At 35.5% G+C, this 17,177-nt stretch overlaps 2 protein-coding genes across 2 annotated transcripts; both read right to left on the reverse strand.

Moving 5' to 3' along the window:
• Positions 1–1,701: 1,701 nt before the first annotated feature.
• Positions 1,702–4,772, reverse strand: LOC128556104 (toll-like receptor 2; the record flags this gene model as incomplete). The annotated part of the gene is given in 1 exon segment (XM_053540008.1): positions 1,702–4,772. A coding segment is annotated over 1 exon segment (696 nt), but the record flags the coding sequence as incomplete, so codon positions are not given.
• On the reverse strand, positions 1,702–6,120 carry LOC123550802 (carboxypeptidase N subunit 2-like). The gene is made up of 2 exons (XM_053540009.1): positions 6,000–6,120; positions 1,702–5,696 (listed from the first exon to the last, which is right to left on the reverse strand). The coding sequence occupies exons 1-2, from the start codon at positions 6,118–6,120 to the stop codon at positions 4,774–4,776; spliced, it is 1,044 nt and encodes a 347-aa protein (XP_053395984.1). The 3' UTR covers positions 1,702–4,773.
• Positions 6,121–17,177: the final 11,057 nt, after the last annotated feature.

A 17,177-nucleotide genomic window follows, 5' to 3' on the forward strand; every position in this document is an offset into this window, starting at 1 on the left:
AAGCAAACTCGCTTTCATTGTGTCTGTTCATTAGAGATATGGAGGAAGTGCACCGTAGCACCGGCTTAAGCGGATCTCTATTACAATTTATTGACTTACCTAAATCTATTTTCAATTTTTATCGGAATAATACTGATAAAACAGAATATTTCGCGAAGGACCTGTATCTCGCGACAATTATTCCTCGGATAAATGTTCACCAGTAGTATAATTCAAATTCATGTAGGATACCATTTTTATAATTCAGCGAATGTTAAACTTCGCAAACATACTCAAAATTTCAAATTTGCGAAATATCGACCCAGCGAAAATATGTGCTTTTTTTATCAGAAAATTATTCTATTTAGCGAGACTACCCGTTTTTATTTAGTTGGACTGTTAATAAAGTTAGTGTCTTTCTATAAAAAAATTGTATTTATGTCGGACATTTTTACTAATCATTTTAAAGAAAAATAATTCAGTCATCATATAATTTATTGGAAAGTACTGCAGAGGAAAAACTGGGCGATTTGAAGAGCGCGATGTTATTCTGTCATAGAGCGAGTGCATATGTTTTAATGCAAAGCTAAGAACAAATAATTACATATGCATCGTGCAATAAATAAAGCAGTTATTTTAAATCACATTTATGACATGCTAAACCTTCTAAATAATCTTTTTTATATAGATTTTATTATATGGTTCTTAAGTCTTGTATTTTCATATATTTGATACGATGTTTTAAGTGTTCTGCTATTATTCTTATTGGTTGCATTCTTTGCTTCCAAAGGATCTTTTTACAGATTTTATTTACTATCACAACAGCAATCTTTAAGTGCCATGAGGCGGCTGTAAAAAGTCTCCCCGTACTTGGATTCAGCGTTGTTGTATTTTCTGGTCCTTTGGGATCATGGAGTCCATTCAACATATGTGGAAAGAGTTCCACTTAAGCCGGTGCTAGGGGGCGTGAGAGGTGTTGCACATTTCATTACCTCTCATGAACAGATTCAATCAATCCGAGTCTGCTATTATTCTTATTGGTTGCATTCTTTGCTTCCAAAGAATCTTTTTACAGATTGTATTACACAGTGCACGTCTTGATACTATTCTATGTTACATGACTGCAAAAGCTTTTATTTAAACAATCCTTTGACTTTGGAATATTGTTGTTAAAAAAGACTTATTTCTTTCCGTTAACCGGTTCAAACTCCATGTAAGTGTTATGCGGCCGACTACTACAAAGTGGTGTTCATTTTATTCTAGTTTTCTATAAGTTTTACTTTGTCTATATATTTCGTTAATATATCTATTAATCATAAACAAACTCACATGAACACGCCCGATGGCTTAGCTCAGTAGGGAGAGCATTGGCTTACGGATCGCGGGGTTGCGATTTCGATCCACGAGTGGGGCGTATGTCAGCCGTGACGATTAGACAGAAAGCATTGTGAAATCATTCGTCGATGTGGGTTCGAACCTTAATCAGGGCGTAAAATTCTTTATGTAGGACGCCAGCTGGCTTACGGAAGGTCGGTGGTGTCCGCTCGTGCAGAAATAATGCACGGATGGGCACCTTGGGTCTTCCTCCACCACCAAACTGGAAAGTCGCCATGTGACCAAAATTGTGTCGCTGCGACATTAAACCCAACAAAATAAATAAATAAATCATATTTATCTCTTTATCATTGACAATTATGAATGAAAGAAAAAAGAACTGAAAAATATAACTGAAGTCTTTATTATGACATACATGAACTAGCAATAGATATCAGTTTATTGGCAAAACAATATTTCATATAAATAGAGCAAAGATTATTCAAGAATACGAAGTTCTATGTGTTAAGCAGGGTAGCACATCAATGAAAACGTCTACACCGTATTAAACAACGTTCAACGATCAAAACACTCTGTTACCTGTTCAAAGTGAAGACTTATTGCAAGATCAGTTCTACACCCCTGTCCGCGTATTCTTCTTCACTTGTCATTTTTGCCATCTTTCATATTATATGAAAAGACCTTTAATTCATTCATTTTATAGAATATAACAAACAGTCCTTCGCCCCAAGTCAAAATCATTAAGTAATCATCTGTATATATATATGATAAACCATATACTACTTATTTTTCATTACTGCTCATGATCAGACTCAATCAAACCGAGTCTGCAATTTTCAATGTTTGTTCTCGGTGCTTCCAATAGATCTACTTTCCAGATTTTATTATTATATTCTACTTGTTTGATAAAATAAAAACATTCTGTCATATATACATTTTTTTGCCGTTACCTTCAATGTGCAATACATGAATGTGACCATAATACAATTCCATTCTTGACTAAACTAGAAAGTTTACAAAAACAATATTAACAATTGGCCGATGATGTGCGTGAAATTAGCCAGAGCAGCAGAGTAGCCAGATTTCAGCCATAGTTTAGCCAGAGTAGCCAGAGTTCAGTCAGAGTTCAGTCAGAGTTTAGCCAGGGTAGCCAGGGAAGTCAGAACTCTGGTTACACTGGCTAGCCAGAGTAGCCAGAGTTCAGCCAGAGAAGTCATAACTCTGGTTACTCTGGCTGGCCAGAGTAGCCAGAGTTCAGCCAGAGAACTCATAACTCTGGTTACTCTGACTTACTAAACCGCGATGCACGATGGTACGATGATACATTTGATACATATAAAACACTAAAAAATCAAACCTGAGAGTACCAAAAGGGTCATTTCGCAATAGGTATTACAGTATTTTTCTGGCTATTCTGGCTAGCCAGCTAGGGTAGCTAGAACCAATGGACATCTCGGAAATTCTGGCTGTTCTGGCTAGCCAAAGTAGCCAGAGCAATTGACATCCTGGTTACTCGGCTACTCTGGCTGAACTCTGGCTACTCTGGCTAGCCAGAGTAACCAGAGTTCTGGCTACTCTGGCCAGCCATAGTGACCAGAGTTCTGGCTACTCTGGCTACTCTAAATAGCCACTTGAAAATAGTTATTAACATGAAATTCAGTTTTAAACATGCTATTTAGATAGAAATGACATATGTGTCGCGCCATGAGAAAACCAATATAGTGGGTTTGAGACCAGAATGGATCCAGACCAGCCTGCACATCCGCACAGGCTGGTAAGGATCCGTGGTGTTCGCTTACAGTTTCTCCAAGTCCAATACGCTTTAAAAGCGACCAGCATGGATCCTGACCAGACTGCGCAGTTGCGCAGGCTGGTCTGGATCCATTCTGGTCGCAAAGCCACTATGTTTGTTTTCTCATAGCACGGCTCAATTATTAGATTTCATAATCAAATTCAGCTAAGACTGAAAATCTTTTGTGAACATGGGACCTGGTTACTCTGGCTACCAGAGTAGCAAAAACATGTTAAAATCCTAGAAACACTGGCTACTCTGGCCAGCCAAGGTAACCAGAGTTCTGGCTACTCTGGCATAACTTTGGCTACTCTGGCCAGCCAGAGTAACCAGAGTTATGGCTACTCTGACTGAACTCTGGCTAATCTGGCCAGCCAGAGTAACCAGAGTTATGACTTCTCTGGCTGAACTCTGGCTACTCTGGCCAGCCAGAGTAAACCGAGTTCTGACTTCTCTGGCTGAACTCTGGCTACTCTGGCTAGCCAGAGTAACCAGAGTTCTGACTTCTCTGGCTACTCTGGATAAACTCTGGCTGAACTCTGGCTACTCTGGCTAAACTCTGGCTGAACTCTGGCTGCTCTGGCTAATTTCACGCACATTGGCCGATGACAAATTGAATATGGCAATACAGCAAACACTCTTTGGAATGTGACATTTCTAGTAATATTGCAATGAAATATAAATTAATAACTTTACATGTTTGCTTTGTAAATATGTGTTTTTAAAGAGTTACTAGTCAGCTTCCGGAATGTCTGTAAACATCTTAAGATCAATGACAGTACAATTTCTGTCACTTAATGATATTTGACAAATTCCGACTGAAAAAGAGACGTTTAACTACTAATGAAAACATTTCAAAAATACGTGATTTGTTTAGGAAGCTGAATACCATTTGATATTTTCGAGGAAATCTATAAAGCTGAATATTTCTAAAAGCATATATATAAGGTAAGTTATCGTTCGCCTGTGTTTACTTTTTCAAAACGTTTTTGAGTTTTGCCCAGAACAGTTGCTGACCAGCAACATCCTCTGTCCATTCTATATACGTTGTCGTATCAAACAAAACTTTTAAGGAGTGATTCATATTTCTTCCATCAATTTTCTCTAAAAGAATGATTACCAGCTCTGTTTCATCTTTGATCAGTTTCGAATGTGCAACTTTCAGTTCAAACATACACCATTCACTACGAGCAAATCCATTGGTTAGAACAAGAATGATTTTTTCACTTTTGTCTATATTGGTAACAATGTTGTCATTTATAAAAGCACCCGGTTGAAAGTCCCTTTCGTGAATACATAATTTTAAGCCTTCTTCTTCTTCAAGGACAGGTAGCAGTCTGCGACGTACCCAAGCCTAATCCTCGGCTTCGTATCCAACAAAAGCATCATACACAAAGTTATGTCCATTGATAAGCTGATACTTCCTTCTATTTCTTAACAAAAAGATATAATGTTTGATATTCCATCTGTTTCTATAAAGTATAAGTACGGCTATACCTATGACAATAACACAAGGCGAGGCAATGATAGCAACCCATATCCATGGACTCCATGAGTGACATTCTTTGTACGTGAAGGATATATCAGACAGTCGAAAGTTAGACTTTTCGGTTGGAAGTGAACATATGTATCCCTGTGGATATCTTGTGATAACTCTCTTTTTCTCACTATGCTTTCATCCAGTTGATTAGCCATTCTAGATTACAGTCACATACACAAGGATTTTGACTCAAATCTAGTGAATGTAAATTATTCAGAAGTGACACTGGAAGGGCTGACTCTTGTATATGTGCGATGTCATTATACCTTAAACTGAGATACTTCAAATGCTTGTTGTTCTTAAATGTTTCATCACTTAACGTTGTAATTCGATTAGATTGAAGATCTACTTCGATAACAATTCTCATACTATTCAAGATGACTTTTGGATCCTGCGAAATCTGACATGCAAAACACTTAAACATACTGATGTTAGCGAGAGGTGAAAATAATGCAGATAATTGCTGGTTAGTTAAAAGTAGCATACTTATGAAACCCAATTTTAAAGTTTCCAAATTAGGCACAAATCTAAACGCGTCATTGAAGGAGTCAAACAGGGCAGTTGCAGGTCTATTAAATTCAAATTGTAACATTTTGAGTGATGCTGATTTGAAAGCGAATGGCTTTAGTGTTAGATTATCTGTGAGTAAAAATCGAAGCTGCAGTATTTCAAGATTTGGTAATTTCGACAAGAGGTTGTTTGGTAATACTTTTATGGGGTTTTTATCGAGTGACGGTGCTTTCAACTTCAATAAGCATTTAAAATTGTCAGAAGCAATTTTTTTTATATCATTACTTACAACAGCGAGAATCTCAAGGTTAGGGAAGTAGCAATCTTTTTCACTTCCATTGATTGAAAAATCTGGGAATAAACGAAGCTTATTATAATTAAGGTATAAGTTTTTTAAATGCTTAATTTGAGAAAGTTTTATATTTTCAATATAATTGTCGTTTAAAAATAAAGCTTTCAAATTGTTAAATTCTCGAAGGAGTCCATTGAAAGTGTTTTCATGTTGTAATATGCAACATCTACAGTTTCTAGTTGTTTGTTCTCATCAAGGAAAACAAATCTTTTGATTGTTACGGTACTGATTCCATCCATAACAAGCTTTGAAAGAAATTTCAAGTTAGACAAATCACCTAACAGTTTTTTCATATTTCCGTAGTATATTGGATTGTATGACAGATGTAAATATTTCAGATTTTGAAACTTATTAAGGGCCCTTCGAGAAACATTCTGAATATTGTTATGATCAAGTTCAAGACTAATCAGACTGTCCGGATCACTTATATTTCCAAATGTTTCAGATGAGATGTTTCTTAAATCATTGTAACTAAATATCAAGTCCATAACGTGTCTTTGGAATATATGGCAGGTTTCGATGACTGCAGTTTAGAACCTTCTGATTATGAATGATGCGTTCTCTGCATTCATTCTTTCTCTCTGTCGAGGTGCTTTCTGTGACTATAGACATCACTAGAAGTAGAAGAAAAAGTGATGTTCTTTCTTTCATCATTTTGATTCTGCCGCTTCCAGTTATTTTCTTTTTTTATCTGAAATAGAAAATGATGTTTGAAAATAGGTAACAGGTTAAAGAGAACGTTGTTATGATTAGGCGTAATAACATGTTTGTTTCCGGTATCACGACCTACACTAAATTTTACGCCCGTCCCTAAATGTTTTTATGGCCTTGGAGAATTTTTTTTCAACCTTTTAACATCTTCATCGCAGAAGAATGAGATGTTGCTATGAAACGCATAGCTCGGTTATTCTTCATTTTCCCAGTACAGTTATAATCTGTATATTTGCATTCTGAACATGTCAAATTATGATAATTATCGTTTCATAATTAACTAAAGAAAAACGTAGGTCTCCCACCACCTCCCATGCAAAACATATTAAGGCCATATTTCCATGGAAAATAGCTGAACATCCAATGATATGCATTAGGCTTGACACTGATAGCACCTTTAAGGTTTGGCGGGAGTCCGCCCAACTGTGTAAATATTTGTCGAATAAAGGACCATATCTCCCTTAAAAGTCTCTGAAGCAGAACATGCTGATAATGGTCTGTTAGAAATTAGACTAATTATATAAGAGAAGTAGCTTAAAAATAATCACAGTTGATTAATCAAGAACAAACGCAGAACCGGAACATGCAACATGATACGCACAACAAGGCTAAGTGGTGATCACTTTTATTAAGTTTGGTGTAATTCCTTCTAGTTGCCACGAAGCATTTGTCCGGGCAAGGTAAAATACGACAAATGAAGGACCATAACTTTGCTAAAATCATTGAACCGGAACATGATGATAAAATGTATAATTAATCTTGGCACTCCTGTGAGGTTTTGTAATAAAAACGCTCAGTAATATAAGAAAACTGGCGAAAACATAATACAATTTGACGAATTAAGGGCCATAACTCCGATGAAAATTATTAAAACAGAAAATATCGACAATATGCACAACAAGGCTTGGCAATTATAACTTTTGTGAGGTATTGTATAAATCCATCCTGGTGTCAGAGGAGTTACGTAGACTATATCTGTGGCAGATAGACGTACAGACGGACTGACGGACCGGCAGACAGCGCAAAATCAATATGTCTTGCCCCACATGTAGGAGACCGAGTAACGAAAGTACAGCTTAACACATGTAACTTACTATCTGGTATTCTGTACAATAGCTAGTCAATTACTAATCTTCGTTACCCGGGTGCAAACAAATAAGCAATGAGAAAGCTTTCCAGAAACATTTGTCAAAGTGCAATGTAATAGTGATCTTCGTATAAAAAAAATGGTTTACTATCAATAATTGAAAGATGTTTCAAACATGACGACATGTGGAAATAAAAGATATAATTGCAATCAATTGTAATTTAATTGCATTTCGTGATTAACTAAAATTAATAAATGAAAAGTTCACAGCTGTTTGTAAACTAACACAGAAATACAGCCCCTATTTACAGTAACTGTGGAAAATTTATTATACTGTGGCAAAATATTACGGGAATGACTATCTGCTTTTGCGCCCGTTTATTTAAAAATATTAGAGACTGAATTGTGTTCTCTAAATGGCACACATTTCAAGATATTAGTGTTTTTGTGCAATAATGCAGTTTAGGAATTACTTAATTGAAATCAGTTTGTGAGTGTATTATCATGTGCATGTATATCAGTTTGAAAGATTACTTGTCAATAAAGAACTTTAATGTTCAAGTAAAAACTTGATGGGTGTTTGCAGCTTTTTTAAATTGCAACTGAATGTAATTAATTACATTTGCAATGTAAAATGTCATTTAACTTATAGGATCTGTATTTATTTAGATATTTCTTTTATTCTGAGGATGAAATGTCATAGGTCAAGGTAACAGTGACAGAGACTGGAAAAGGTTTCTGATCAAATATTGGAAAACGTTTATACCAACAGAATTCAAACTACAAAGCATATATGTATATAGGATAACGTTTTTGTGGTTAGTTGTTGCCTTTTTTTATTTACAGATGAGTAAATTAAAAATGACAGTAACCATGACATTGATATACCCGTTGTTATGGGGTCTCAAGGCCAAATTTCTAGGACAAAGTGACACTGACACAGACAATTGTTTTCGATAAATAACAAAAAGACGCTTGGCCTTATGACAACCAAACCTCATTTTGACAGTGGTTTGTCAATGACCTATATTATTATGGTAACTATATTAAACGTCAAGGCCACAGGTTAAAAGGTTCCCAATCAATATCTAGAGAACGCTTGATCTATGGTCAGTAAGATGAAAATTGTTATATTTCATTTTTACACCTCTGAGTTTTAGGACGAATTCACAGAATACATGAGAATGAGAAGTCTTCACCAACTTTTATTCGTTACAAGTTCCAGTCAATTTACCTAAAATACTTAACGTGAATATACGTTATGTATTTTTATGTAAGAACAAAGATATGACTACGATACAAAGAAAGTTCTTTTCAAAATCATCATGAAATTACAGCGGTGGTCAAATTTAGTTTTATTTGAAGCATAACTTGACGAAAAGAATCGATGTCTTACTTGGTAATAGTGTTTTAACTTCTGGGCAGAATTCGAATCTTTAAAAAAAGTCATCTGAGTTGACTAAAGCCAACGATCAAATTCATATTCTTATGGCCATACTTCATTTTTATAACCACTTCTGGTTTCTTAACCAATTATTTATATTTTCTGACTTGACATGATTTACACGAGTCAAATTTTGCAGTAATGATATACATATCATATATAGGCACAAAACGTTTATATAATACTGGTAAATGAAAAACGCTGATGAAACTCAGGAAGCCTTCATTTTTTCTTTTTAAATTCTAAATGCCGGAAAATTGTACACGTGGAAACAACCAAAAGTTTCTTTAGGCTAATAAAGGATTTGCAAATCTTATGTATTAACCGCTCTGTGTCTGTACTAGTAGAGAATGAATTTCGCGCCCTATGGTGCTGCGTTTGCTATGTAAATCTGGTATAATATAATAATAATGATAATAATATGATTTTGTATTTTGAAAGAATAAAATACACTAGCATATAAAAAGTTCCTATCCTCATCGGATAAATCTGAGCAGTAATTACTCAACAGCTATTTTAATGTCTAAAGATAGAAAAATGAAATAAAAATTGCAACTTACTTCACCGGAAACAAGACAGCGTCTCCCTCTATGTTTTAAATGCGTATATCACAATACTTCCCACTATATACATTCAATCAAGATTTCAAAAAGATCCTTGCCTGCCGGTAGACATGAATTGGTAATGTGATTATGAGTGTTGCTATATTTTCTAATCCAAACACTTGTACTATGCCCCAACGATGACTTGATGTTTACAAATATGACTATGAATAAATTAAAATGAAATATAGGGAAATCAACAATTTTCTAACATGCTAAAAACTAAATATTTCTTGTTTTAATTTTCTCATATGTAAAACATACTGTCCGTGTTAAACTTTTGCTGTGTGGGTTCGAAACTCAGCATCGACATTTATTTTTTTATGTTTGCATAAAAGATTTAGATTCCTTCATGTGCTCTGTGACAACACGAAAGAATAATATCTAAACCGATATGGCAGATGGGAAATGTCAAACATCATATCAAATATGATTTTGATTTAATGCATGCACTTAAGCGAATAATGATTTTATTTGTTTGGGGTTTAACGTCGTTTTTACAACAGTGTTTAAGCTTATTATGAGCATAATATTATGTTATATATAAAGATACGCAAATTCAAACCATCAAAGAAAGAAACGAAAATATGGAAACAAAAATGGAACAAGAGCTGTCACTATTGGTGACAAATGCCCCCGAAGTAGGCCCAAGAATGCCACAGTTGTATTTGCAAAAAATCACATATCATTTTGTGACCTTGACCAAAGAGGCCTCAGTCATAAGTGTGACACATCTTCTTAGTATGGTTAAAATTTGTGTAAAATTATTTTCAAATCCCTTGAAAAATGGCAGAGTTATGGACAGACAAGAAACACCTTTGACTTCTAAGTGTGACCTTGACCTTGGGGCTAGGGGTGTGGGTCTTGCACATGACAACTCATCTCATTATAAAGAACATTTATGCCAAGTAATTTCAAAATCCCTTCATCAATGGCAGAGTTATTGACCGGACAAGAAAAGACCATGTTAACATTTGACCTCTTAGCGTGAACTTGACCTTGGAGCTAGGGATCTGGGTCTTGCTCATGACACGTCATCTCATTATGGTTAACATTTATGCCAAGTAATTTCAAAATACCTTAATGAATGGCAGAGTTATGGACCGGACACGAAACATACCCTGTTAACATTTGACTTGTAAGTGTGACCTTGACCTTGGAGCTAGGGGTCTGGGTCTTGCGCCTGACACATTGTCTCATTATGTTAAACATTTATGCCAAGTTATTTCAAAATCCCTTCATGGATGGCAGAGTTATGACCGTACACGAAACAGACCATATTAACATTTGACCTCTAAGTGTGACCTTTACATTGGAGCTAGGGATCTGGGTCTTGCGCACGGCACTTAGTCTCATTATGGTGAATATTTATGCCAAGTTATTTCAAAATCCCTTTATGGATAGAAGAGTTACAGCCCGAACATGAATTTACCGGATGCACGCACGGACTCACGCACGCACGGACGGACGGACGGACAGTGCGATTTTAATATGCCCACCTTCGGGGGCATAAAAAAATTGGATAAACAAAAAAGAGAAACATCTGAAAAAATCCTCATGAGGATTCGAACCCACAACATGATTTGCTTATATCCAATTGTTATCTGCATATTACCCGACTGAGCTATGTTGCATTATACTAACTGGATAGTTAAAATGAGAAAACTAATATTATTAGGTTATTTAACATTGTTTTGTACAATACGGTGATATATTTGGACGAGTACCCAGCTGAGAAAACCATATTGGACGAGCCGCTAGGCGAGTTAAATATGGTTTTCTCAGCTGGGTACGAGTCCAAATATATCTCGTATTGTAAGGTACAATGTTAAATAACCTTTTTATTCTATATCTATTATACAGAACAATGTTAGACCTTAAATAACCTTTTTCATCTATATTTATTTCACTTTATATGTAATATACATAATTCATTGAATGTTGTTTTTTCTGCGTATCATCATTACAAAAGTATATGGTGCAACCTCCCTACAATAGCCATTTGGCGATTTGGGTGGTAATAATACTTGGCTGAGATATTATGCCCACAAACATTGTCAGCAAGTTTGGTGAAGATCGGATGAAAACAGTTCGACTTAAAAGAGCGGACAAGGCTAAATTCCCCGTTTTTCGAGTAATTCAACGACTATAATCAAAGAGTGCCTGGTACAATTTCGCTGGTTATCGAAAATGGCCGAGATGTAATGCCCACAAACATTGTCAGCAAGTTTGGTGAAGATCCGACGAAAACTGAATTATAGAGCAGACATGTTTTGGATGCTGACCACCCGTCCGTTGCCATTCATAATCTTCTCCATTTTGTTTCGTAACCGTTAAATAAAAACTGATGAGGCAGCTATTCAGACAGTTAGGGCTGATACCAATTTCTAGGTTTCGTCCGGAACGGCTCCTTTAAGCGACTTTTCAAATATTCCAACATCTGATGATCCTTTTTACTGTATTTTTAAGTTTTTGATTATTAACGAACGTTTTAATATCTAAATCAGATAGCATTGTTGTCCCTTGAATCGTTTTTGTGTGTTGTGAACAAAAAAACTCAAATTAAATCCAGATTTCAAGACGCATAATCAAACTCTGTATATAGAGCGCCTACTTCATCCGATTTACATTCGGAACATTTTCACGCGTTTCGGGCTTTATCGTATGTTTAACATGGGACTGTTGAACCGTCCAAATACAGAAAATAGAGGATTTTTTGTACGCGCGTGCGTCCAAATACAGAAAATACAGGATTTTTGTACGCACGTGCATCCAAATACCGTAATATATTGTACGGTCACGTGTTGCAAATGAACGTTCGCGATTGGATAGATAAAATAGGTATAGAATAATTACTTGTAAAGTAATATTTTTATTTTATCAGTCAACATAAAATGAACTCGCGGGAATCACGCTATCATTGGGGATTAGTAATGGTAAATGCACAATACACGACGATATGCAAACACTTAAATCAAGGAAATTAATTCTTCATTGTTTATATTATAGTCAAGAAAATTTGGACTTAAGTCAGTAGTCAGCATCAAAGGGTAACAGAAGTTGGAATACCGGCTTGGTCAGAAATTCGAAAAGAAGATTTTTTGAGACCTTTTCATGAAATCACTTTGGCTCTAAATTGTTTTGGTACTTGTAATATGTGCAAATGCTGACTTCTGCTCAACCCTGGACCAGAGCTCTCGGACGCTAACATGCATTTCCACTTTCATCCCTAATCAGGCTCAATCAAACTGAGCTTCAACATTTTTATTTTTGTCGTACTGAAAGACCTCAGGAGTTTCCACTTTTTCTGTTTAAGTTTAAAAATCATAACGGCAATCTTTACCGTTTACGTGTCTGTGGTGGCCGTACATATATCCAGTGTTTTTATATATATTTTTTGATCATTTGGAATCATGGAGACCCTTCAATATAAATGTAATAGAATTCCACATCAGTCGAGATACTTGGGGTTGTGTGGGGTGTTGTACATTTCATTATCTTTCATGAATACTCAGTCAAACAGTGTCTGTTGTTATTTTGCTTGTTTCAATTCCACGCCCCATAAGAATTTTATTCACGATACTTTCGTTAATTATATCCAGATAAATATTTTTGCATTTATAACATTTTTATTCAAGTGTATCTTGGTGGCCCTAAGTTGTTTCCATTTTGTTATAAAATGAGAGGGTCTTGATGACCATATATCTTTCACAAGGGGTTATATATAGTTATCTGTTGCCTGTGCGGTGTATTCAAACATTGATTTCATGATTGATGTATATCTAGAAATTATATGCATATTATTTGCATATATAACATTTAAACAAGAGGGTGTTGATGGACCTACATATTGCACCAAAATGTGTTGTTGCAATCTTCACTATCTACGGGGCATTGTTTTTTACATGTCGTACTTTGTTTTACAATAATAAAAATACTCACCTCCTACAGTTAATCCAGCTGATATTGACCAATATCTCAGCACAAGAAGCATACCGAGTAGGCGTGAGGTAGTCCTAGGAGAAAGTCATGTTGCCAAGGGTGATAGTTCTGTCTTCTTACGCTAGCATCGACTGTATTCGTCCGGTTCGTGTAATACTGTTGTGTGCTAAACTGACGTTTAGTGATCCTCTTTTGAAATAACAAAATCCGTAAACTCTCTGAATCTAGTTATTGAAAATTCATGTTAACTGATTTTCCAGTATTGATGGAGCGGTTTTATAAGGTTTTGCACCATTTTGAATAGTTATAGATTCTGATTATTTTTCTTAATTATAAAGAAGACAATATTGTCATTTCTACACGATTTCTTTTGTTCCAGATGGGTGTATTTAAAAGGCAAAATTCAGTCTTCAGACTGGAAACTCCCACTACATTTATGACAATATCAGAAGAACCCATTATAAACAAGTACACCAACATTCCACAAAAAAGTTGTTACAATACGTTGATTGTTATCTCCTCATTCGAAAAACAACAAGCCATCCTCACTTAAGGTTAACCAGCCTCATTCAGGACGACAAGTAAGAGCAATAGAATGTTATCAAAAATAAGTTTGGAATAAACGAAAGTACAAAAAGACAATTTTAATCAATCTGACAAGCGTAGTCAAAGTAATTAAGAAGTTAGTGACGCGGAGGAAACATGAGAATATACTGAAAGTAACAACGAATCACCCGTGCAGGATGTCCAGACATTTGAAGCTGAAGACAATATATATATAAAGCATGATTATGTTATTTAAGACATGGACAAACGCAATCTAAAGACGGAATATTTGTCTTTTCTTAAGTAAGTTTCAAAACATTTCATTTTATGTGCAATATCCTCCGCGAAAAATAATTATTGTCCGGATTTGATGTTACATGTATAACTCGTAATGTAAATATATTGCAGGGCCACTGCTATGAAACTTTGAGTAATAGGTCGATAGAGTGAAGCAAATTTGTGCTGCAACGTGTGGCTGTTAGGGACAGGACAAAGACTTAGTTTTCATCAGGTTTAAGAGTGCAGGGACTAACCAACACCCTGAAAAACTCGTCTATTGTTTTGAACAAGCTTATTCCGGGTAGTACATTTCCTCTAATTGAATACATTTAAGAGGAATAGTTGTACATGTAGATTCTAAGAAAATATAGCTCGCCCGCTAAGCTCAACAAGGAGAGTGCAGATCTGTGGATCATGTTGCGGTAAATTCGATCTAAAATCATTCGTCCGCCATCTCTGATACAATGATTCATGTGGAAAAGTTGGCAGTAACTTGCGAAGAACAAGTTATAATTTAGTGCTCGTACAGTGGTTAGGTTATATAACTGGAATACTGTTGGAAAACGGCACTTAATCCAAAATAATAAATCTAAGAAAATATATAGCAAGATGTATCATACAAATGTTGAATAGATATAAAAAGAATATAATTGTATCCCGTAACTGGACATAACTAGTATTCTGTTACGTTAAGGACGACCGTTGACTGTTAATGAGTCGTATCAGCTTTGAAAACAGAGCTGTCTCCTTTGCGATATGACTATCTCTTTCACGACAGAAAATATGTCTACGATTTTCGGTACAAATTTCAATTTAAAATGTAATGTATACCTTAAGGGTTATTTCAGGCCTACTCTGTTTGCTTCTTGGTATCAGTTAAAAGGCAAACATTTGACAATGAAAGTGCTTTAATGGTGACAGTTCGCAGCAAAATCAAATCACAACAAACCGAAACTCTAAAACTGTTTGTTAAGTGAAATCAAATCTACAGGACTTACCATTCCTCAATATTTGATATTAGATACAATGTTTGTAAAAATGCAAAATTGGAGATGATACTTACATTTGTTGGCGTTTTTTTTCTCTCGCGACATGTACTAGCCCCGAAGTTGCGACAGAGCGATTTACCGTATATCTCTGAAAGAAGCGGCCATGTTGATTCCCAGGCGTGTAATATGTTTACAATTGTTTTTGTAGCGTTTTTCAGGCGTGTGTATCACTGTGCCCTTACAAATGAAGTACACACATGTCTTTTTTCTACTCCTTCTCTAGCATTTGTTTACAATTGTGAGTTTGTTATTAATTTGAGATTAAAGACTAAATGGGTTTACCTTTGATTCATATACATGTTAACAATTGATTATATTTTCTTTGTTTTGCTGTATCATATCGGAACCCGATTTGATTTTAATCTAATACACTTGCATATCCTCATGTGGTGTACAATACTGTCTTTCTATCTTTTGAGGATAGTACAACACATTAAAAATATTGAGAGTGGTTCTGGCCCTTTTGATTGCATCTTATGTGTACAAATATTTCACTCCCGCTAAGCTCAATAGGGAAAGCGCAGATCTAGGTTGAGAATGCGATCGCAAGGCGTATGGTCTTAATTACGATTTAATAGAAGACATTTGGTCTAAAATCAATCGGCTACCACCAGTGATTCGATTGAAGAGGTTGGCAGTTACCTGCCACAACAAATTAGTAAAGGTACAAAATGTAGAAACACTAATTAGGTTAACATCTCGTCGTTGAATATTTGAAAACGGCACTAAACAACCCTACCTCCTCCACAAAACAAACAAACAACAACAACTACAACAAAGCAAAACAAAGTAAGGCATTTGAGATGAAGAAAAACTAATAACAAATGCTACATAACTAAAAGTGGAATAGGAACAACAAGAGTAACGCGATTTCTTTTGACACTCACTGAAAATTGAACCCCTTTGATACTTGGACAATACATACATGTAACCACACTTATTTTATATTATACTGATAAACGATATAAGGAAGATTATTCAAATAACTCATAAATTATTTCAAGTACTTTCATTTGTTAAGTGTTTCGCCAGTGTCCACTACCTGGGTGATCTGTGGAGTTTGCACTTTTGCTGTTTCATTCAGTTCTTAAGACTTATTCAATTACTTTTATAGAGGGAGCACCGTGGCCGAGTGGTTAAGGTCGCTGACTTCAAATCACTTACCCCTCATCGATATGAGTTTGAAAGTTACTCGGGGCGTTGAATCCAGCTGGCTTACGGAAGGTCGTTGGTTCTGCCCAGGAGCCCGCTCGTGCTGAAATAATGGACAAGTATGCAACGAATGAAAACCACAGTATGTTATACAAGAACCACTAGCTGCTCAATCAAACAGAGCCTGCAATGTTTTCGTTTTTGTCGTGTTGGGCGACCTGTGGAGTTTCCATTTTTTCTATTTTCTCTAGGTACAGTATGTGAATGTGTCGACTTGTGTTACTTTTACCATTGTTCAGATGTCAATCATCTATAAATTCATAAATACGTTTCTGCAGAGTTTAGTTCTGGAGAGAATGGGGTCTTTAAACGTAACTTTTCCTATTTGATCTGTGTCTCCTTATATCACATAGTTTGGCTTTACATATAATACCATTACTAATAGTATGATCAATAAAATCTGAAAAGTAGATCCACATTGTCAAACCGAAAATAAGTCTAGGTAATCTCTCGAGGAAGGGAAGTCATTTTAGACAATTTTGGTGCAAATTTATTACTTTCAATTTAATTTCCTTCGCTTATCAGCTATTTACGAGGATAACAGTTTAAAGGTATATCTCCATAACTTCCGGTAATTCAAGTTATTATAATACGGTCTGCATTGCACTCTTTTTAATTAGCGCCTAATTGGTAATGATAAATTTTAATTGATTTACAGGAAACCCTGGTCAATTCCTATACACGTTATTGCTACAACGTTACATCTATAACGGTAGATGTGCATAGAAAATAAACTTCTGTCACATATTGAGAAAATATGCAGCCAGATCGAAGTTCTTCCTGGACATTCTGATTTT

This window comes from Mercenaria mercenaria, chromosome 4 (genome assembly GCF_021730395.1).
Source record: "Mercenaria mercenaria strain notata chromosome 4, MADL_Memer_1, whole genome shotgun sequence".
Lineage (NCBI taxonomy): Eukaryota > Metazoa > Mollusca > Bivalvia > Venerida > Veneridae > Mercenaria > Mercenaria mercenaria.

Bases quoted from the DNA above. Each gene is read 5' to 3' on its own strand.
- LOC123550802 (XM_053540009.1), bottom strand. From the start codon at position 6,120: ATGTCTATAGTCACAGAAAGCACCTCGACAGAGAGAAAGAATGAATGC. The intron at 5,697-5,999 runs GTTATGGACTTG...TTCCTTGATGAG, and splicing joins GCCATATATTCCAAAGACAC to AACAAACAACTAGAAACTGT.